Source organism: Callospermophilus lateralis, chromosome 6 (assembly GCF_048772815.1).
Source record: "Callospermophilus lateralis isolate mCalLat2 chromosome 6, mCalLat2.hap1, whole genome shotgun sequence".
Classification (NCBI taxonomy): Eukaryota; Metazoa; Chordata; class Mammalia; order Rodentia; family Sciuridae; genus Callospermophilus; species Callospermophilus lateralis.
In genome coordinates this window covers 34,965,881-34,984,092 of record NC_135310.1, presented here as the reverse complement: position 1 = coordinate 34,984,092, position 18,212 = coordinate 34,965,881, and the positions used below count along the sequence as shown (strand labels likewise).

Sequence of the window (18,212 nt, the reverse complement as noted above, 5' to 3'; positions counted from 1 at the left end):
TCAACACACCGAATCTGTAACCACCACCACAAATAAGATAAACAGTTCCATCACCTTCTAAAATTCTCTCATGCCATCAACCCCTGGGAACCATTGGTCTGTTTGCAGTTAATTTTGCCTTTTCTGAAATGTCATATATAAAATCATATGGTTTGTAGCCTTTGAATCTGTCTTCTTTCACATGGCATGTTATGTTTTAGATTCATCTGGGCCATTGTATGTATCAGTATTTCCTTACCTTGTAGCAATGTTTCGTTACCATTGCATAGATTCACCATCCATACCTTTTTCTTTTTTTTTTTAACATTGTTTTTACTTGTAAATGGACACAATACTTTTATTTTGTTTATTTATTTTTATGTGGTGCTGAGAATGGAACCCAGTGACTCACATGTACAAAGCCTCTGCTATACCACTGAGCCACAACCCCAGCCCTGCACCATAGTTTCTAGATTAATTCACCAGTTGAAGGGCATTTGAATGGTTTCTAATTGGGGATATTTATGGATAAAGCTATATAGACATTCATCCTAGGCAATTTTATAAGTATATAATTTCATTTCACCTATTTTCAAATCTAGCTAGAAATGAGATTGCTGGGTTGTATGGCAAGAATATGGTAAACATTTATAAGAAATATCCAAATTGTTTGTTTTTTTTTTTTTTTTTGCAATAGCTATACCATTTTTGCATCACCATCAGCAACAGAAGTGTCGGCTATCCAGGTACCTTTTGTAAAGTAATTCTTTAATTCTTTTGGCCATTTTTTAAAAAATATTGTTTTTAGTTGTTGATAGACTTTTATTTATTTATTTATTTATTTATTTCTATGTGGTGCTGAGAATCGAACCCAGTGCCTCACACATGCTAGGCAAGTGCTCTACCACTGAGCTATAATCCTAGTCCATCTTTTGGCCATTTTTATATTTGTTTGTTTTTTTTAATTCAGTTGTAAGAATGCTTTTCATATTCTGGTTTGAAATTCTTTAATGGATATGTTTTGCAAATATTTTCTCCCAGTCTGTGGTTTGCCTTCTATTTTCTTAACAGTATCTGTGGAGACCAAAAGTTTTATAGTTTAATGAAGTCCAATAATTTTTTTTTTATAGTTTGGGCTATTGATGTTCTATTTAAGAAATTAAGGTCACTGAGAAGTTCTTGGATATTTTCTTCTAGACACTTTATACTTTCAGACCTTATATTCAGTCTATGCTCCATTTTGAGTTGATTTTTATATGTATATAGTGTGTGATATGGTTTGAGTTTTTTTTTTTTTTTCATATGGATGTCTAATTTAGTACCATTTCTTGAGAACATTGCTCTTACTCTTTTGAATTGTCTCAGGACCTTTGTTGAAAATCAGTTGGCCATATATGTTTGAGTCTATTTTTTGAATTTTGTTTTGTTTCATTGATCTTTGTCTGTTTTTATAACAATACCAAGCTGACCCCATTCCTATAGCTTCAAAGTAACTCTTGAAATCCAGTAACATGTATTCTAGCTTTTTTCTTTTAAAAAAAATGTTTTGACTGGTCTAGTATTTTACATTTTCATGTAAGTTTTAAAATAAATTTAAGAATTTCTGCAAAAAACAAAACATTGTTGAGTTTTTGATTGATACTGAGATCTTAACAAAATCCAGTCTTTTGATCCATGAATAAAATTTCTCTCTTCATTTGTTTAAATCATAATTTCTCTCAGAAAGTTTTATAGTTGTCTTGCATACATTTTATTGTTTACCCTATATAGTATTTTATGCTGTTAAAGGTAAAATTTTCAGCAGGGAGTGAGGGGAACGATGGGGCTGTGGGGATGGAAGGACCATAGAATGAGACAGACATTTTTACCCTTATATACACATGTATGATTACACTACTGATGTGACTCTACACCATGTACAGCCAGAGTATTGAGAAGTTGCACTCCATTTGTGTACAATGTGTCAAAAAGTGCATTCTACTGTCATGTATAACCAATTAGAACAAATTAAAAAAAAATAGAAGGGAGACCAGTAGAATAGAAGAAGGGGGTAGGGGGGGAGGGGTGGGAAAGAAGAGGTACTGGTGAATAAAAGAAAAAAACAAAGGTAATATTTTTAAATTTTTTAAATTTTCAGTTGTTTGTGGCTAGTACAATTGATTTTTTAAATATAGAAATTGTATCTTGTGATCTTTTAAACACATTTTAGTAGATTCTTTAGGATTTCTAGGTAGATGATGATCTCTTCTGTGAATAAAAACAATTTTTCTTATTTTTCAATCAGGAGGGTTTAATTCTTTTTCTTGCCTAATTGCGTTGGCTAATGCTTATAGTACAATATTATGTAGTAGTCGTGACGTCAGATATCTTTCTCTTCTTCCTGATTTTAGGCAAAAATCTTTGTGTTACTGTATGCTTTATTTTAATATATTTTTATAAACCCTATTTAGGCAGTTATATTTTCCTTTTAAAGAAATAAGAATGAGACAAGGTCTTCTATTTTTTTCTATACACGTGTGTTCTTAGTTATCTTCTTGTCTTTGAGTAGATGTAAATTTCCATGTGGTAAAATTTTCTTTCCACCTGAAATTTCTTACTTAACATTTCTTCTATTTCTGGTCAGCTATAAATGGATTCACTTAACCTTTGATATCTGGAAAAGTCTTTTTTAATATATTCTCTCTCTCTCTCCCTTTTTTTTTTTTTTTTTTGGTTTCCAGGGATTGAACCCAGGGGTGCTTAACCACTGAACCACATCCCCAGCCCTTTTTAATATCTTTTTTAGAGACAGAGCCTCACAGTGAGTTGCTTGGGGACTTGCTAAGTTGCTGAGGCTGGTTTTGAACTCATAATCCTCCTGCCTCAGCCTCTGGAATCACTGGGATTATAGGCCTGTGCCACCCTGCCCAGCTCATTCTCATTCTTAAAAATATATATTTTAGGTGTCAATGGACCTTTATTTTATTTATTTATATGCGGTGCTGAAAATTGAACTCAGTGCCTCACACAGGCTAGGCAAGTGCTCTATCACTGAGCCACAACACCAGCCCCTTATTCTCATTTTTGAAAGATAAAATTTCTGGGTCAAGAATTCTAGGTTGCCTTTTCTTTTTTTACTTAAAACATTAAAATGTTGTGGTATTGTTTTTGTTTTGCATTGTTCCTGATGGGCATGTCTGATGGGCATGTCTATGGTCATTCTTTTCTTTGTTCCTCTGTGTGTAGAATACATGTGCAGAATACAACCATTTTCTTTTGGCTGCCTTTTTTCTTTGGTGTGATTTTATTCACATTTCTTGTGCCTGTGATTCTTCAAGCTTCTTGATTCAAGGGTTTATAGTTTCTAATTAAAGTATAAAAATGCTTGTTCCTTCATATTTTTTCCTGCATCCCTGTCCTCTTTCTTTAACATTTTTCTCAAATTATATTGGCTCCATGGCTCAGTATTCCTGTTTCTTAATTCTCTCTGTTATTTGTCCCTACTTTCCTATTGTGTTTATCATGTTTTAGGCCTACATTATTTGTATTTTTTGTTTTTTCAACAACCTACTTCAATTTTTGCCCCTATGGTATCTTTTTTTAAAATTTTAAATTTATTTGTTTATTCTAATTTGTTGTACATGATGGTAGAATGCATTTCAATTCATAGTATACATATAGAGCACAATTTTTCATGTATCTGTTCACAAAGTAGAGTCCCACCATTCATGTCTTCATACATGTACTTAGGGTAATGATATTCATCTTATTTGACCATCTTTGTACCCTCCCCCATTCCCCTTCCCGTCTCCTCCCTCCCCTTTACCCTATCTAAAGTTCCTCCATTCCTCCCATGTGCCCCACCCCAAGCCCCATTACAGATCAGCATCCACATATCAGAGAAAACATTCAGCCTTTGGTTTTTTGGAATTGACTTAATTCACTTAGCATAATATTCTCCAGCTTCATCCATTTACCTGCAAATGCCATGATTTTATTTTCTTTTAATGCTGAGTAATATCCCATTGTGTATATATATATACCACAGTTTTTTATATCTATTCATCTACTGAAGGGCACCTAGGTTGGTTCCACAATTTAGCTGTTGTGAACTGTGCTGGCTATAAACATTGATGTGGCTGCATCACTGCAGTATGCTGTTTTTAAGTCCTTTTGGTATAAACCGAGGAGTGGGATAGCTGGGTCAAATGGTGGTTCTATTCCAAGTTCTGAGGAATCTCCATACTGCTTTCCAGATTGGTTGCACCAATATGCAGTCCCACCAGCAATGTGTAAGTGGGCCTTTCCCCCCACATCCTTGACAACACTTATTTTTGCTTGTATTCTTAATAACTGCCATTCTGACTGAAGTGAGATGAAATTTTTGAGTAGTTTTGATTTGCATTTCTCTAATTGCTAGAGATGTTGAACATTTTTTCATATATTTGTTGATTGATTGTATATCATCTTCTGAGAAGTTTCTATTCAGTTCCTTGGCCCATTTACTGATTGGTGTGTGTGTGTGTGTGTGTGTGTGTGTGTGTGTGTGTGTGAAGTTTTTTGAGTTCTTTACATATCCTAGAGATTAGTGCTCCATTGGATATGCATGTGGTAAAAATTTGCTCCCATTCTGTAGGCTCTCTTTTTACCTCACTGATCATTTCTTTTGCTGAAAAGAAGTTTTTCAGTTTGAATCCATCCCATTTATTCATTCTTGATTTTATTTCTTGCACTATAGGAGTTTTACTAAGGAAGTTGTGGCCTAATCTGACATGATGAAGATTTGGGCCTGCTTTTTCTTCTATTAGGTGCAGGGTCTCTGGTTTAATTCCTAGGTCCTTGATCCATTTTGAGTTGAATTTTGTGCATGGTGAGAGTTAGGAGCTTAATTTCATTTTGCTGCATATAGATTTCCAGTTTTCCTAGCACCATTTGTTGAAGAGGCTATCTTTTCCCCAATATATGTTTTTGGTGCCTTTTTCTAGTTTGAGATAACTGTATTTTTGTGGCTTTGTCTCTGTGTCTTCTATTCTGTACCATTGGTCTACAAATCTATTTTGATGCCAATACCATGCTGTTTTTGTTACTGTTGCTCTGTAGTTTACTCTAAGGTCTGGTATAGTGATGCCACCTGTTTCACTCTTCTTTCTAAGAATTGCTTTTGCTACTCTGGGTCTCTTATTTTTCCAGATGAATTTCATGATTGCCTTTTCTATTTCTATGAGGAATGTTATTGAGATTTTGATTGGAATTGCATTGAGTCTGTATAGTGCTTTTGGTAGTATGGTCGTTTTGACAGTATTGATTTTGCCTATTCAAGAGCATGGGATATCTTCCATCTTCTAAGGTCTTCTTCAGTTTCTTTCTTTAATGTTCTGTAGTTTTCATTATATAGGTCTTTCACATCTTTTGTTAAGTTGATTCCCAAGTTTTTGTTGTTGTTGTTGTTGTTGTTGTTGTTTGTTTGTTTGTTTTTGAAGCTATTGTGAAGGGGGTAATTTTCCTAATGTCTATTTCAGAGGATTCATCACTGATGTATAGTAATTCATTTGATTTATGAATATTGATTTTATACCCTGCTACTTTGCTGAATTCATTTATTAATTCTAGAAGTTTTCTGGTGGTGATTTTTGGGTCTTCTAGGTATAGAATCATATCGTCAGCAAATAGTGCTAATTTAAGTTCTTCTTTTCCTATACATATCCCTTTGATTTCTTTCATCTGTCTAATTGCTATGGCCAGTGTTTCGAGAACTCTGTTGAATAGAAGTGGTGAAAGAGGACATCCCTGTCTTGTTCCCATTTTTAGAGGGAATGCCTTCAATTTTTCTCCATTTAGAATGATGTTGGTCTGAGGCTTAGCATAGATAGCCTTTATGATGTTGATATATGTTCCTGTTATTCCTAGTTTTTCTAGTGTTTTGAATATAAAGGGGTGCTGTATTTTGTCAAATGCTTTTTCTGTGTCTAGTGAGATGATCATATGATTCTTTAAGTCTATTGATGTGATGAATTACACTTATTGATTTCCGTATGTTGAACCAACCTTGCATCCCTGGGATGAACCCCACTTGATCATGGTGCACTATCTTTTTAATATGTTTTTGCATTAAATTTACTAGAATTTTATTGAGAATTTTTGCATCTATGTTCATTAGAGATATTGATCTGAAGTTTTTTTTCTTTGACATGTCTTTGCCTGGTTTTGGAATCAGGGTGATATTGGTCTCATCGAATGAGTTTGGAAGTGTCCCCTCTTTTTCTATTTCATGAAATAATTTGAGGAGTCCTGGTATTAGTTCTTCTTTGAAGGTCTTGTAGAACTCAGCTATGTATCTATCTGGTCCTGGGCTTTTCTTGGTTGGTAGGCTTCTGATGGCATCTTCTATTTCATTGATTGAAATTGATCTGTTTAACTTGTATATATCATCCTGATTGAGTTTGGGCAAATCATCTGACTCTAGAAATTTGTTGATGCCTTTGATATTTTCTATTTTATTGTAGTACAGATGTTCAAAATAAATTCTAATTATCTTCTGTATTTCTGTAGTGTCTGTCATCATGGATGTTAGTAATTTGAGTTTTCTCTGTCCTTGTCTTTGTTAGCATGACTAGGGGTTTATCAATTTTATTTATTTTTTTCAAAGAACCAACTTTTTGTATTGTCAACTTTTCTCAATTGTTTATTATGTTTCAATTTCATTGGTTTCAGTCTAACTTTAATGATTTCCTATCTTCTACTGCTTTTGGTGTTGGTTTGTTCTTCTTTTTCTAGGACTTTGAGATGTAATTTTAAGTCTGTTGACTTTTTCTTCTTTTAAGGAATGAATTCCATGCAATGAACTTTCCCCTTAGTACTGCCTTCATAGTGTCCCAGAGATTTTGATATGTTGTATCAGTGTTCTCATTTACTTCTAAGAATTTTTTAATCTTCTCCTTGATATCTTCTCCAACCCATTGTTCATTAAATAGCATATTATTTAGTCTCCAAGTGTTGGGGTAGCTTTTACTTTTTATTTTTCATTGATTTCTAATTTTATTCCATTATGATCTGATAGAAGGCAGGGTATTATCTCTACTTTTTTGTATTTGCCAGGAGTTCCTTTGTGGCATAATATATGGTCTATTTTAGAGAGGATTCATGTGCTACTGAGAAAAAAGTATATTCACTCATTGATGGATAATATACTCTATATACATCAGTTAAGTCTAAATTATTGATTGTATTATTGAGTTCTGTAGTTTCTTTGTTTAGTTTTTGTTTGAAAGACCTATCCAGTGGTGAAAGAGGTGTGTTAAAGTCACCCAGAATTATTGTGTTGTGGTCTATTTGACTCTTGAACTTGAGAAGAATTTGTTTGATGAATATAGATGCTCCATTATTTGGGGAATATATACTTATAATTGTTATATCTTGTTGATGTATGGTTCTGTTAAGCAATATTAAATGTCCTTCTTTATCCATTTTGATTAACTTTAGCTTGAAGTCTACTTTATTTGATATGAGGATAGAAACCCCTGCTTGTTTCCACAGTACATGTGAGTGGTATGATTTTTCCCAATATTTCACCTTGTCTGCAAATGTCTTTTTCTATGAGATGTGCCTCTTGAAGGCAGCATATTGTTGGATTTTTTTAATCCAATCTGCCAGTTCTATGTCTTTTGATTGATGAGTTTAGGCCATTAACATTCAAGGTTATTATTGAGACATGATTCGTATTCACAGCCATTTTTGTTTATTTTTGGTATTTAATGTGACTTAGTTTCTCCTCTGATTATTTTTTCCTTTAGTTTAATACCTCCCTTTGCTGATTTTCATTGTTGTTTTTCATTTCCTTCTTGTGGAATATTTTGCTGAGGATGTTCTTTAGTGGAGGCCTTCTAGGTGTAAATTCTTTTAACTTTTGTTTATCATGGAAGGTTTTTATTTCATCATCAAATCTAAAGCTTAATTTTTCTGGATATAAGATTCTTGGTTGGCATCCATTTTCTTTCAGAGGCCAGAATGAAACTTAAAAGACATGGTTTCTTCCCTTTTGAAGTTTATATTGTAAAATGTAGTTTTAGAATTTTAATTCTAAAACTTTCTGGAGTGTGTTGGGGTGAATTTTAGTATTTGTCAAGAAGGGCAGGGGACTTTATAGGAGCATTTTCCTTGGGCATGGCTAATACTTTTGGTAGATTAAGGTTCAAGGACAGTGTCAGTTTAGTGTGCACTCAAGGATGATTCCTGACCTGTCCTTCAGCACAGATTAGTTGCAGGTAGAGCACAAGGAAGCTGAGTGCCACCCTACCTCTTTGAATAACCTATAGATCTGTGTGTAGTGTTTCTTCTTTTGTGTTTTGTGGTCCTGGATATTGAACCCAGGGCCTCTTGCATGCTGGGAAGCTCTCTGCCACTGAGTTCTCAGCCTAAGTGCTTCTTTTCAATCAGAAAGATGATTGAAAAGATGATCACATTTTAAAAAGAAAATTCCTCTTCCAAGGAAGACATACTCATGTTTCTAGAACAGGAAGTACAAAGTTGTGTGAGTGAGGGGAAGATACAGAGGAAGCCTTCATCCAGATACCAAGTAAGGTTTTGATTTTATTTTTCCATTAACATATTTTACAACTTAATAAATAGTTCTCTTGAGGATTGTAGTTATGTAAGGCTATTTGGTAGTATTTAAAAATGTAATGGTGGTTTTCCTGATTATTTTATAGTTGTCCATGATTTATGGAGTAATTTGTATGAAACTGTTGTCAAACTCATAGATAACAGAGATGAGTGGTGGGAACATGAGGTTAAGGGGATAATTTTATACACTGGGATTGTGTTGACTCCCAAAAGATTTCTTTTAAGAAAACAATTTACCTGCAGCCCTGCCTGACTTAAGTCAATAGGATGTATACATTTCTCAGCAAATAATTTGTTATCTACAGGAGAAATTCAGGCCCCAAATGCTGATAAAAATACAAGTTATGTGGGTTGCTGGAGGGGGGACACTTTTGTAACTCTTACACAGATCAAGTTTCAGAACTCACAAAGATAAAGATAATTTCTCTTAAGAATAAAATCTATAAGAACAGGTTCCAATTAAAACTGATCAGCATAGGCCAAAGTGAGCTAGAGTTGCCCTGAGCCTTTACCATGTGCAGTGGAGACTTGGAATTTTGATACAATCCCACTGTCAGTCAAAAGTCAAGAGGTGGACCTGGGTGGAACTCTTTGGAAACTTCCCTGGAACTCTCCAATAAAATTGAAGGACAGGAGGTGTGTGCTGTCTTCCTCTCTGAGTGGAAACACTCTTCTCCCTTGAGAGTGTCCTGTTTCCTTTTCCCTGTGCCTTCTAATAAATTCATGCTCTAGTAAACTCATGCCTGCTACTCTGTGCAACATATCTGAAATCTTTCTGGTGTGATGCAAGAAGCAATAAGAAAGGACTGCTTGGCTGCCTTAGCTCTGTGGCAGGCTCTTATCCTGTAACAGAGTCAGTAAGGATACATTTATGCATCCATTATTTTCAGGATTGTTGGTAACCTGGACATATTTTCCCCCAAGTAATCCTGCCTCCTTGTGTCAGAAGCCTAATACTCATGTTCACCTCAATGACAGTGCCTTTGGTAATAATACCCACAATTGTAAATGGTGGGGATGTACTGGCAGGCCAGAGGTGGCACTCAGTTCAGGATGGCCTTACTGAAACATAAGCTCATTGGCCTAATAAATCTTTCATATTTAGGTGGTTTTATCTCCAACATAGAGGACTTTTTAACCATCCTGGTCCATGCCATCTTTTTTTCTTTTTTGTCTCAGTAACTTTTAATACCTCTGTTTCCCCCTGGGCAAGAGCAATGGGCAGAAGGACTTTCCATTTTCCTGCCTTCAGTTTTTGTTTTGTTTAACCATCTTGGAGAGTGCCTTAGCTTGGGACTCTGTGTCCAGCAGATAGCCAGGTACTGCTGTGGGTGGGGCCTTTTTGCATTCTTTTGCTTGCTGTTTCTTTCTTCAGGCATCTTGCTCTTTTTCATTTGCATTTTCTCATCATGGAGCTGCTTTTGGTAGAGCTTAGCCTTCAGACCAGTCTTTTTATTTGTTTTTGCCTTTTTTGAACATTTATATGCCTCTTGGCTTTCCTCCTTCCTTATTTTATCATGGCAATCCAAACAATACTCATAGCATTTATGGCATATTCATTTTGTGGTGGGGTGGAGCCATAGATGCACTGGATGCAGCCCCTGGGGCATGAAGAAGTTCTCATTTTCCCCAAATAAAGTTTTTAATAGTTGGGATGTGTTCAAGTGACAACATTTAATGTTTTAATATTTGAATGCTCTCATTTTAATGTGATTGTACCCTCCATGTCTTACATTATATTCTAAAGAATATTTTCTTTGATCTCTTTTAAAAAACAAATGAGCATGACTTATTCAGTTAGGACAAATAGACACCTAGATACCAGTGATGGGTAGGGGATGGTAAAGGTTTCTGGGACCCTTCATGTTGACATCAGCTACTATTGGGTCAACTCACACATAAGACTAACTGAGTCACATTAATGTTGATCTTAAATTATTCTAGTAGGTATAAAATATTCTTGTTACCACTAAGGAGTTCACTTATTTTATTTTTATGACCACAAAAATAAACTGTATCCTTGCATGGATTGGTATTAGAAATCTCAGGTAATATAAACAAAAGTAGACTCATAGGTCCAAATCGAGGGTTAATGTTGCCACAACTCTATGGAGAGTTATTTACTTGCTTACTTGAAGTTTGCTGAAAAGTTTCTTAAGTATGTTCCTTTCAGTACAGTACTGTACTTGGTGGGCTTTAAAGACTTATTTTTTATTGCTTTTCTTTTATATTTTATATTCTCCTAAAATTGATTAAGGATATTTTCAGGAGATTTCTAAAAGAACATGTCAAAGACAAAGGTTAGTCTGCTATTTTAGGTAGATATAATATTAAGTAAATCAAATAGGCCTAGAAAGGATATTTTTAATCAAAAGAGTCTGATGCTTTGGGAATATTTGTTGGAATATCTAAAGATAGTTTGTGTGAAGCCAGGCATGTGGCACATACCTGTGATCCCAGTGGCTCTGGAGGCTGAAGCAGGAGGATCCCAAGTTCAAAGCCAGTCATAGTAACTTAGGCACAAAGCAATATAAGCGAGACCCTCGTCTCTAAATAAAATTTTTTAAGAGGTGGGTAAGGAGAGGTGGCTGGGGATGTGGTTCAGTGATAGAGTGCCCTGGATTCAATCCCTGGTACCAAAAAAAAAAGAAAAAAAGATAGTTTGTATGTTGCAGCAGCATGTTGAGCCGCCACTGCTAACTGGGCTTCAGTTAAAATGAACGCAGTCATTCGTCTTAGAGGTCACTGTGAGAGGCAGATACCCTTATTCAAGTAGTAAAGAAGAAAAACACAGCAGAACTTTATCTTAAAATGCCTCTTTTTAAAATTGACATACATTATGATTATATGTGACCGTGGGATTCATTGTGATATGCACAAAATATCATTTGATCAATTTCATTCCCCAAGCTCACTGGGGAATGTGAGCTCCCCTTTTCCTTCCTCACCTCCCTTGTCTAATCCCCTTCTTCAACTCCTACTGGCCTCCTTTCTATTTTCATGAGGTCCATTTTTAAAAATTAATTTCTTAAATTAAGTTGAATTAAGTCTGCTAAGAGTGAGAACACATGCATTCTTACAGGAATGAAGATGCACTGTGTTCTTGCAGGGCTCTGCAATGAGCCTTGCTGTGGGGTCTCTTGTGCACCAACGTTAATAGCCTGAGGATGGATTGCAGATACTGTAAGGAGCACTGGGGTCCAGGACGGATCTGGATGATTCATTTGTATATTTGTTTTATTTTTTAATTAGTTAGTTAGTTATTGTAGGTAATGAACATTTGCCCCATAGGTCAAAATTTTTGTCTTATTTACCAGGTTCACTAAGCAAAGTAGATGTAGATTTTTCATATGGGTATATGACTCATCCTGGAATTCTCTTCTCTTGTTTTAAACTTAATATTAAATTTAAATTTCTGGCTAGTATGCTTTTTTTAGGAAAATTATAACATTTTAAAATGTTGCTGCAGCTTTTAAGGATTCCAATCAATTCCCTTGACTAACAAATATTTTTGAGCTTGTATTGCAATTAATAACTGCCATATTTTAGCAGAAGGGAAGATAACTGTGACACCTGAGACATGGTTTCTATACTCAAGGCTATGTCTTTACCAGAGCAGATGCTGAATCAATAGTTTTTTTAATAAATACATCAATAAATAATATTCATAATCTGTAAAGGAATAAAGGAAAGCAAGCCAGTGGAGTGTTGCTTTGTCTCTGACCTATCTTTGTAGGCTGGAAGAATTGTAGGCATATTACAGGTCTCTGACACACACTGGTTGATTGAATGACCAAATGGACATGTAGTATGCTTGTGGATAGAGTTGTTGGAATCCAGGGGAGGAGCATCACTTCCAGCTGGGCCATTCAGAAAAGACTCATGGATATGTGAGAGAAAGGGAGGGCTTTCTAGAAATAGGGAATGTTGTGGAGGCAACCACAGATAAGTTGGAGGCTGACCGTAGAAGTGCAGCAGTAGTGAGTTGTTAAGTTTGGAAAGTCCTAGGAGGCAAACTTGTTTCTCTGTTGAATGGAGAGTAAAACTGATATTTTAGAAGAATTATATTATATCTAGAGGTATTATATTAGATACATTGAAAAAAGAGAAATCATGAAGCACATATTGACAAGGCTCAGTAATTAATTGAGTTGATGAGGGAAAGGAAAGTGTTTTGAATTTGATTGACTTGGGTAATAGTAAAAGCATAAACAAAAATAGGACAGTTAGAAAATTAGCATTTTGTGGGTAGATTTTTGTATTTCAAATCTTTTAGCGTGGACTGATAGAAATGAGACCTGAGAGGGATCTTGGAGATTGACTTACTTATTAGACTCTAATTACTAATGAGAAAGCCGAGTAGGTTCTGGAACAGCCCTCAAACACATAATCTCTGACCTAGGCACAGAGCTCAAATAGGGTGGCAAGTGTAGAGTCATTTATAGTGTTTTGAAAGTTATTTAAGTAGTATTCCTTTGCAGCCTGACTTTCATTTTAGAATCGAAGAGCCATTATACAAATAATCGCAGGTAACGTACTAGGAGATACCGTCTATGTAGTATAAACACTGTGTTTAAGATTGAAATAAAAATCTTTTAAATGTTTTTCAGTGTACTCATTCATTCTTACTGGTAAAAACAATCTGAACTTAAACTTGTACCCAAAAGTCATACTAGTAGTGAATTTGTTTATCTTTCATTTCAAATATCCTGGCGTATTTATGTTTAGTAGAATCTATGCAGTTATCACCAAGTTGAAGCTTACTCAATTCTAAACATATTTTGCACTGAAAATGTTTTGTCTTAGACCTTTGATCATAGGTCTTAGATGTCATATTTTCACATTTAAAGGGAAATCAGTCTCTAAGGTTTCCTCTGTTAGTGTCTCTAGATGAAGGGTCTTAACCCATCTACTCTTCTGCTTGGGATGACTCCAGAAAGGATGAGGGCAGTTATAAGCAGAATTGGTCTTGAATGTACATTACAGAAAAATGATAGGGCTCCAAAGGAGTGATGGGGCCCAATCTCACCTTTTGCATATCTGTTTTTGTTCTTCAATTCCTGTTACACTGAAGATAGAAAATAATGCCCACCTTCCAGCTCATATCCTTTGTTATCTGCCTGTTCTCGACCTGAATATGTAACAGCAACACTGGTTTTGCCTTCTGGAGCTCATGGGACTTTCCAAAAATTGAGCTGAGCTTAATGTGTGAACATTCTGGTAACTTCTTTGCTTCTAGTCATCTGCCTTCCTGGGCTCACACCTTAGTGGAAGAAGATAGGATGCTAAATGGGCATGGGGAAAGAGCCCTTTGTTCCCCAGTAAAAGTAAAAGAGGAAGAGAGTGACTGGGCAACATGTAGCATGAGAATAGAAGGGAACTAGTTCTTTTATAGTAAGATGAAGGGTGGAATTCTTAAACCTGGATTATCACTAGTAGGGAATTAAAATAACCATAAGATAGTAGCATCTAGTAATTTGCCATCATACTCCTAACTCTTACTTGAAGAACTTTTTGTTTCTCAAATTGCAGTAATAGCACTGAGATTTAAAAGAAAATTATTAGTTATATTTGCTTATTTTCAATCAGTTTCTAGTGGTAATAACTGCTTTTGTCTTTATGGGAGTGCTGAGAATTTAACAACCAATCTACAGGATAAGCATTTTAAAATTAGTGATCCCAAGCAATGAGATGATAGGGAAGTCTTGATGATCTCAGAGCTGGCATTGGAGAGAGAGAAGGAGGTAAATTCACATGTCTGAGGCTCTAGGTGGTGGGCAGATGCACTTCAGTAGTAGGAGTTAGCTTTGGAGGAGAGAACAAACATTCTGCGTAGAAATGGGAAACTAGCAGCATTGCTAGTTGGCGTTTCTAGGCTGGAGCTAATGAATTGCTTTTTAACTTGAAATCTTCAGGAATAGTCAAGCTCCTACTTCTGCAAATACCATATGAAAAGACAACCCACTGTTCTTGGATTTATAGACCTAATTTACCAGATTGAAGGACACTTGCTCTTTTTAACTAGCTGAACTAGCTGGCCCCTGCATGGCTGAGTTGCTATGGTAATATGAGCTCAGTGACCTCTCTTCTCTGTTGTGGAATGTAGGTGAAAAGGACGGAGGGGAGCCAGATGATGCTGAACTGGTAAGGCTCAGTAAGAGGCTGGTGGAGAACGCGGTGCTCAAGGCTGTGCAGCAGTATCTGGAAGAGACACAGAACAAAAAGCAGCTCGGGGAAGGGAGCTCTGTGAAAATCGAAGAGGCTGAGCGGAATGGCAATGACAGTGATAACAACAGGAAATGAGACCCCAGCAGATTCCTGCTGCTCTGTGAAAAGCATCCTGCTCCCCTCTGCCAAGGCTCGGGACTAAGTTGCAATATGCTTTTTAAGCATCTCTTATCCAATCCATGGAGGTGCCCAAAGCTTTCATGATAGATGCCTTTGCATTTCAGAAACAACAGAAGAGAAATGGAATGCTGGGACTAGCAGGGGAAATTAATTTCTGGAAGAAAGATGGCCCAAGTTTCACTTGCCCTCAGCCAGGCACAAGGGAGGGGGACTTTGGATCACGCCTCCTGGACTTAGAAGCTGCAGGAGAGGTCTTGCCATAAATGGAACACTGCCATTTATATTGTGTAGGACATTTGACTAATTTATCTGAGGCCAAAACTCACACACAGCTATCAAGTGCTAAATTTAAATTCATCACTGTTGAGATTATCATCTGTGTAGTTAATCCATAATGTTTTATGTTGTTCTCAGTGTGCTGTCATTGGGTAGTGATCTTTCTTTACAGTAAATTATGTTTCATGTAAATGATATATTTTCTGCAAATGAAACCTTTTCTATAAAATGGCAACATTTCAAAGGGTTTTTAACCTTATTTTGATAAGTCAATATGCCATATTTAATGTATTTCATTGACATTTGTACTTTAAATGTATTATATAATTTTTTCCCTTAGGCAAGAAACCTGTTGGAATTCAAGACTTAATTAATGAAGCTTTACATCGAGAAAGGATGGGTCTCAAGGCCAAGGTGCAACAGATAAAGGAACTTTTATTAAAGCCTGAGACTCAGGCCAAAATTAGGAGGGAGCTTTTTGAAGGAAGACTTATTAACAATAGTAATCAAGCAAATCATGTTGAATTCAGCGCGACTTTGACATAAGCTTTTTGTTGTTATCATGATAACATAGTTATGAAATCTTTTCAGCTTCTTAAATATCTCTTTGGTAAATACCAAAGTATTCTGATAGGTTCTATACAACAGTGAACCAACATTTGGTAAGGAATTTCTTGCCAAAGAAAACCAATTTTGCCCTGTTGTTTTTTGAGCTAAACTTGTGTTTTAGAATAATTGTTTCTGTAATATTGAGTCATTTTATAGAAATGACTTCCTGATTAGCTGTTGTGAGATGTTTCTTGGGTCTTTGCAGACAAAAAAATACAGACTGTGAAAAAATCATTTACAGAAAAAACAAAACCAACAACAGTATTTTAAGGGTCACTTGCTTCCTGTTGACATGATATTAAATCAAAAGAAGCATTGTCCAGCTGTCTACATTTAGTATTACTTTTAATGAAAATTTGAATGTTTATTGAACATTAATAGTACTTGAATGAACATTTATAAATATAGTAATTGTAATCACTGGTTAAAAATGTTTTATAATATCCATATGTATTATTTTTCACTGATCAAAATGTAATTTGCTTTGTCATTTCTTAATGAATGAATGTTTTAGATTTTATTTTCTACTTTTTTGAAGATAAGCCCCAGGTCTTATCATATCCCTTATAATTTGAATTTGTTTGCACTGGTTCAATTTTAAAGAGCATTCTTGAAAAATTTCTCCCCATATGATTATTGGTAACAGCTTTTTTTCTATAGTCATTGTAAAATTGCTGCTACTCAGATCATGATGGAAGGAGAAATGATTGGAGATCAAATATGTAATCATTCAAATATAAAATCCAGTTTGCTCATGGATTTTAGCTATTTTTTCACTGGATAAATTATATTACATTTATTTATAAGTGAGTTTATGCATTTTCATGCCTCTTAATAAATGTATTGTTTTCCCTTGTTGCCTTTCTTTTCTTTTTCTTACTCTTGGAAGTTTTTGGGTCTGTGCTGGTTCACTGAAATCAGGAATAGGAGCTCTGATAGTTTCAGTGTTTGTTCACTGTATGTTCTTTCCTTCATGCTAAAAGAGCACAGTTGTCAAAGCACCATCAACTCTAGACTTTTAAACCGTTTCAAGTAAGTCAGCCTCACAGAGAATTAACAACAGAACATTAAATTCAAATAAAATCTAAATAGCATCCTATGAACAATTAACCATGTATCACTGAAGTGACATCAATAGCAAAGACAAAAGGACTAGACCCACCCAGGGCAGAAGCCCGGGAGCTGAGCTGTGTGCCATGGACCTTTTTTCAGTGAGTGAGGCCCTTCTTGGCCTTCTTAAGTAGCCCTTAGGTAGAAAGCAAAGATATTTTTAGCTTTCATTGTGTTTCAAATGAGAAAGCACACTGGAAGAAGTTGAGGTTCTTATCCAAGGCCATGCTGTTAGGGATCTGGACACAAACGAGAATCCAGATGTCCCAGTGTTGCTTTCATCCTCTCATAACCTGGCGAACAGTATTTCAAAAGAGAGAGCTCTTCTCAGCATCCATCTTTAAACATCTTCTTCCAGTCCATCTGAAAAGCTTAAGGGCTAAGAAAGGGTATTCACTTTTAATCTGGATTTCATGTCTTACTGTGACTTTAGCTGAGAATCGTATTTTCCACTTGTTAAATATCCACTAAGGCTAAGATTGTGTGTCAGGTGATTTGGGCACATGGTTGAATCCTCACTGATCCTATTAGGAAGCAATTAATGCTTTTTTCATATTAGGAAATGGGGGCTCTACATGGTTCCATGGCCCATCATCATAAAGCTAATAAAAAGTATGGCTAAATTTAATTTTGAATCTATTCTACTTCAAAGCTGACACTTTCTACAACATATCACTTCCCTCTTCACAAAGTACCATATATATCACAAATTAAGAATGTGTAACAAAGGGAAAGTCACTTTCTTTTGGCTAAACAAGCTCCCACACAGATCTGAATTTCTGTGAACACTATGAGAGTGTTCAGCTGATGTGATTTGAGGATAAAGGATTCTAATCCTTATCAATGAAGTATCCATTTAAGCAGGCTTATAAAAACAATGGAAGGTATAAAATAAAATTTCTTCATTTTTCATTTTTAAAACCTAATATGACATTAATGCAAAATCTAAGTATGGGATCTGACATGTTCAAGATGACATTATTCCCATGAATTAGAGGGATAGAATAATTGCTCTTTAGGTCATATAGCCAGAGCATGTTGTCCTCAAATGATCCTGTATATGACACAGTCTTCTTTTGACAGGGAGGCTGCATGGCTGGTGACAGTGCTGACCAGGGACAGGAGGTGGGGACTGTAGCTTCCACCACTGAGTCCACCACTGGCTATGATCTAGAGCAAACCAGTTTATGTTCCTGAGCCTCACTTCCCAATCTATACTTTGGAGAAGGTTGACCAGGTGATTTTAGCAATCCTAGATTAGCATTCTTTGTGACTATGCCACGTTACCACTC

At 35.6% G+C, this 18,212-nt stretch overlaps 1 protein-coding gene and 1 pseudogene across 4 annotated transcripts in view; one reads left to right on the top strand and one right to left on the bottom strand.

Moving 5' to 3' along the window:
• Positions 1–16,664, top strand: part of Akap7 (A-kinase anchoring protein 7) — a 124,280-nt gene extending 107,616 nt beyond the window's left edge. For 3 of the 4 annotated variants that reach the window (XM_076859739.2, XM_076859741.2, XM_076859740.2), the window contains one exon: positions 14,684–15,633. In XM_076859739.2, the coding sequence (XP_076715854.2) occupies positions 14,684–14,880 (197 nt within the window). In that variant the 3' untranslated portion in view covers positions 14,881–15,633. Of the gene's footprint in view, positions 1–14,683 lie in introns of all 4 variants that reach the window. The other variant, XM_076859738.2, reaches the window with a different exon arrangement.
• LOC143401670 (ribosome biogenesis protein NSA2 homolog pseudogene) lies at positions 9,397–11,801 on the bottom strand (annotated as a pseudogene).
• Positions 16,665–18,212: the final 1,548 nt, after the last annotated feature.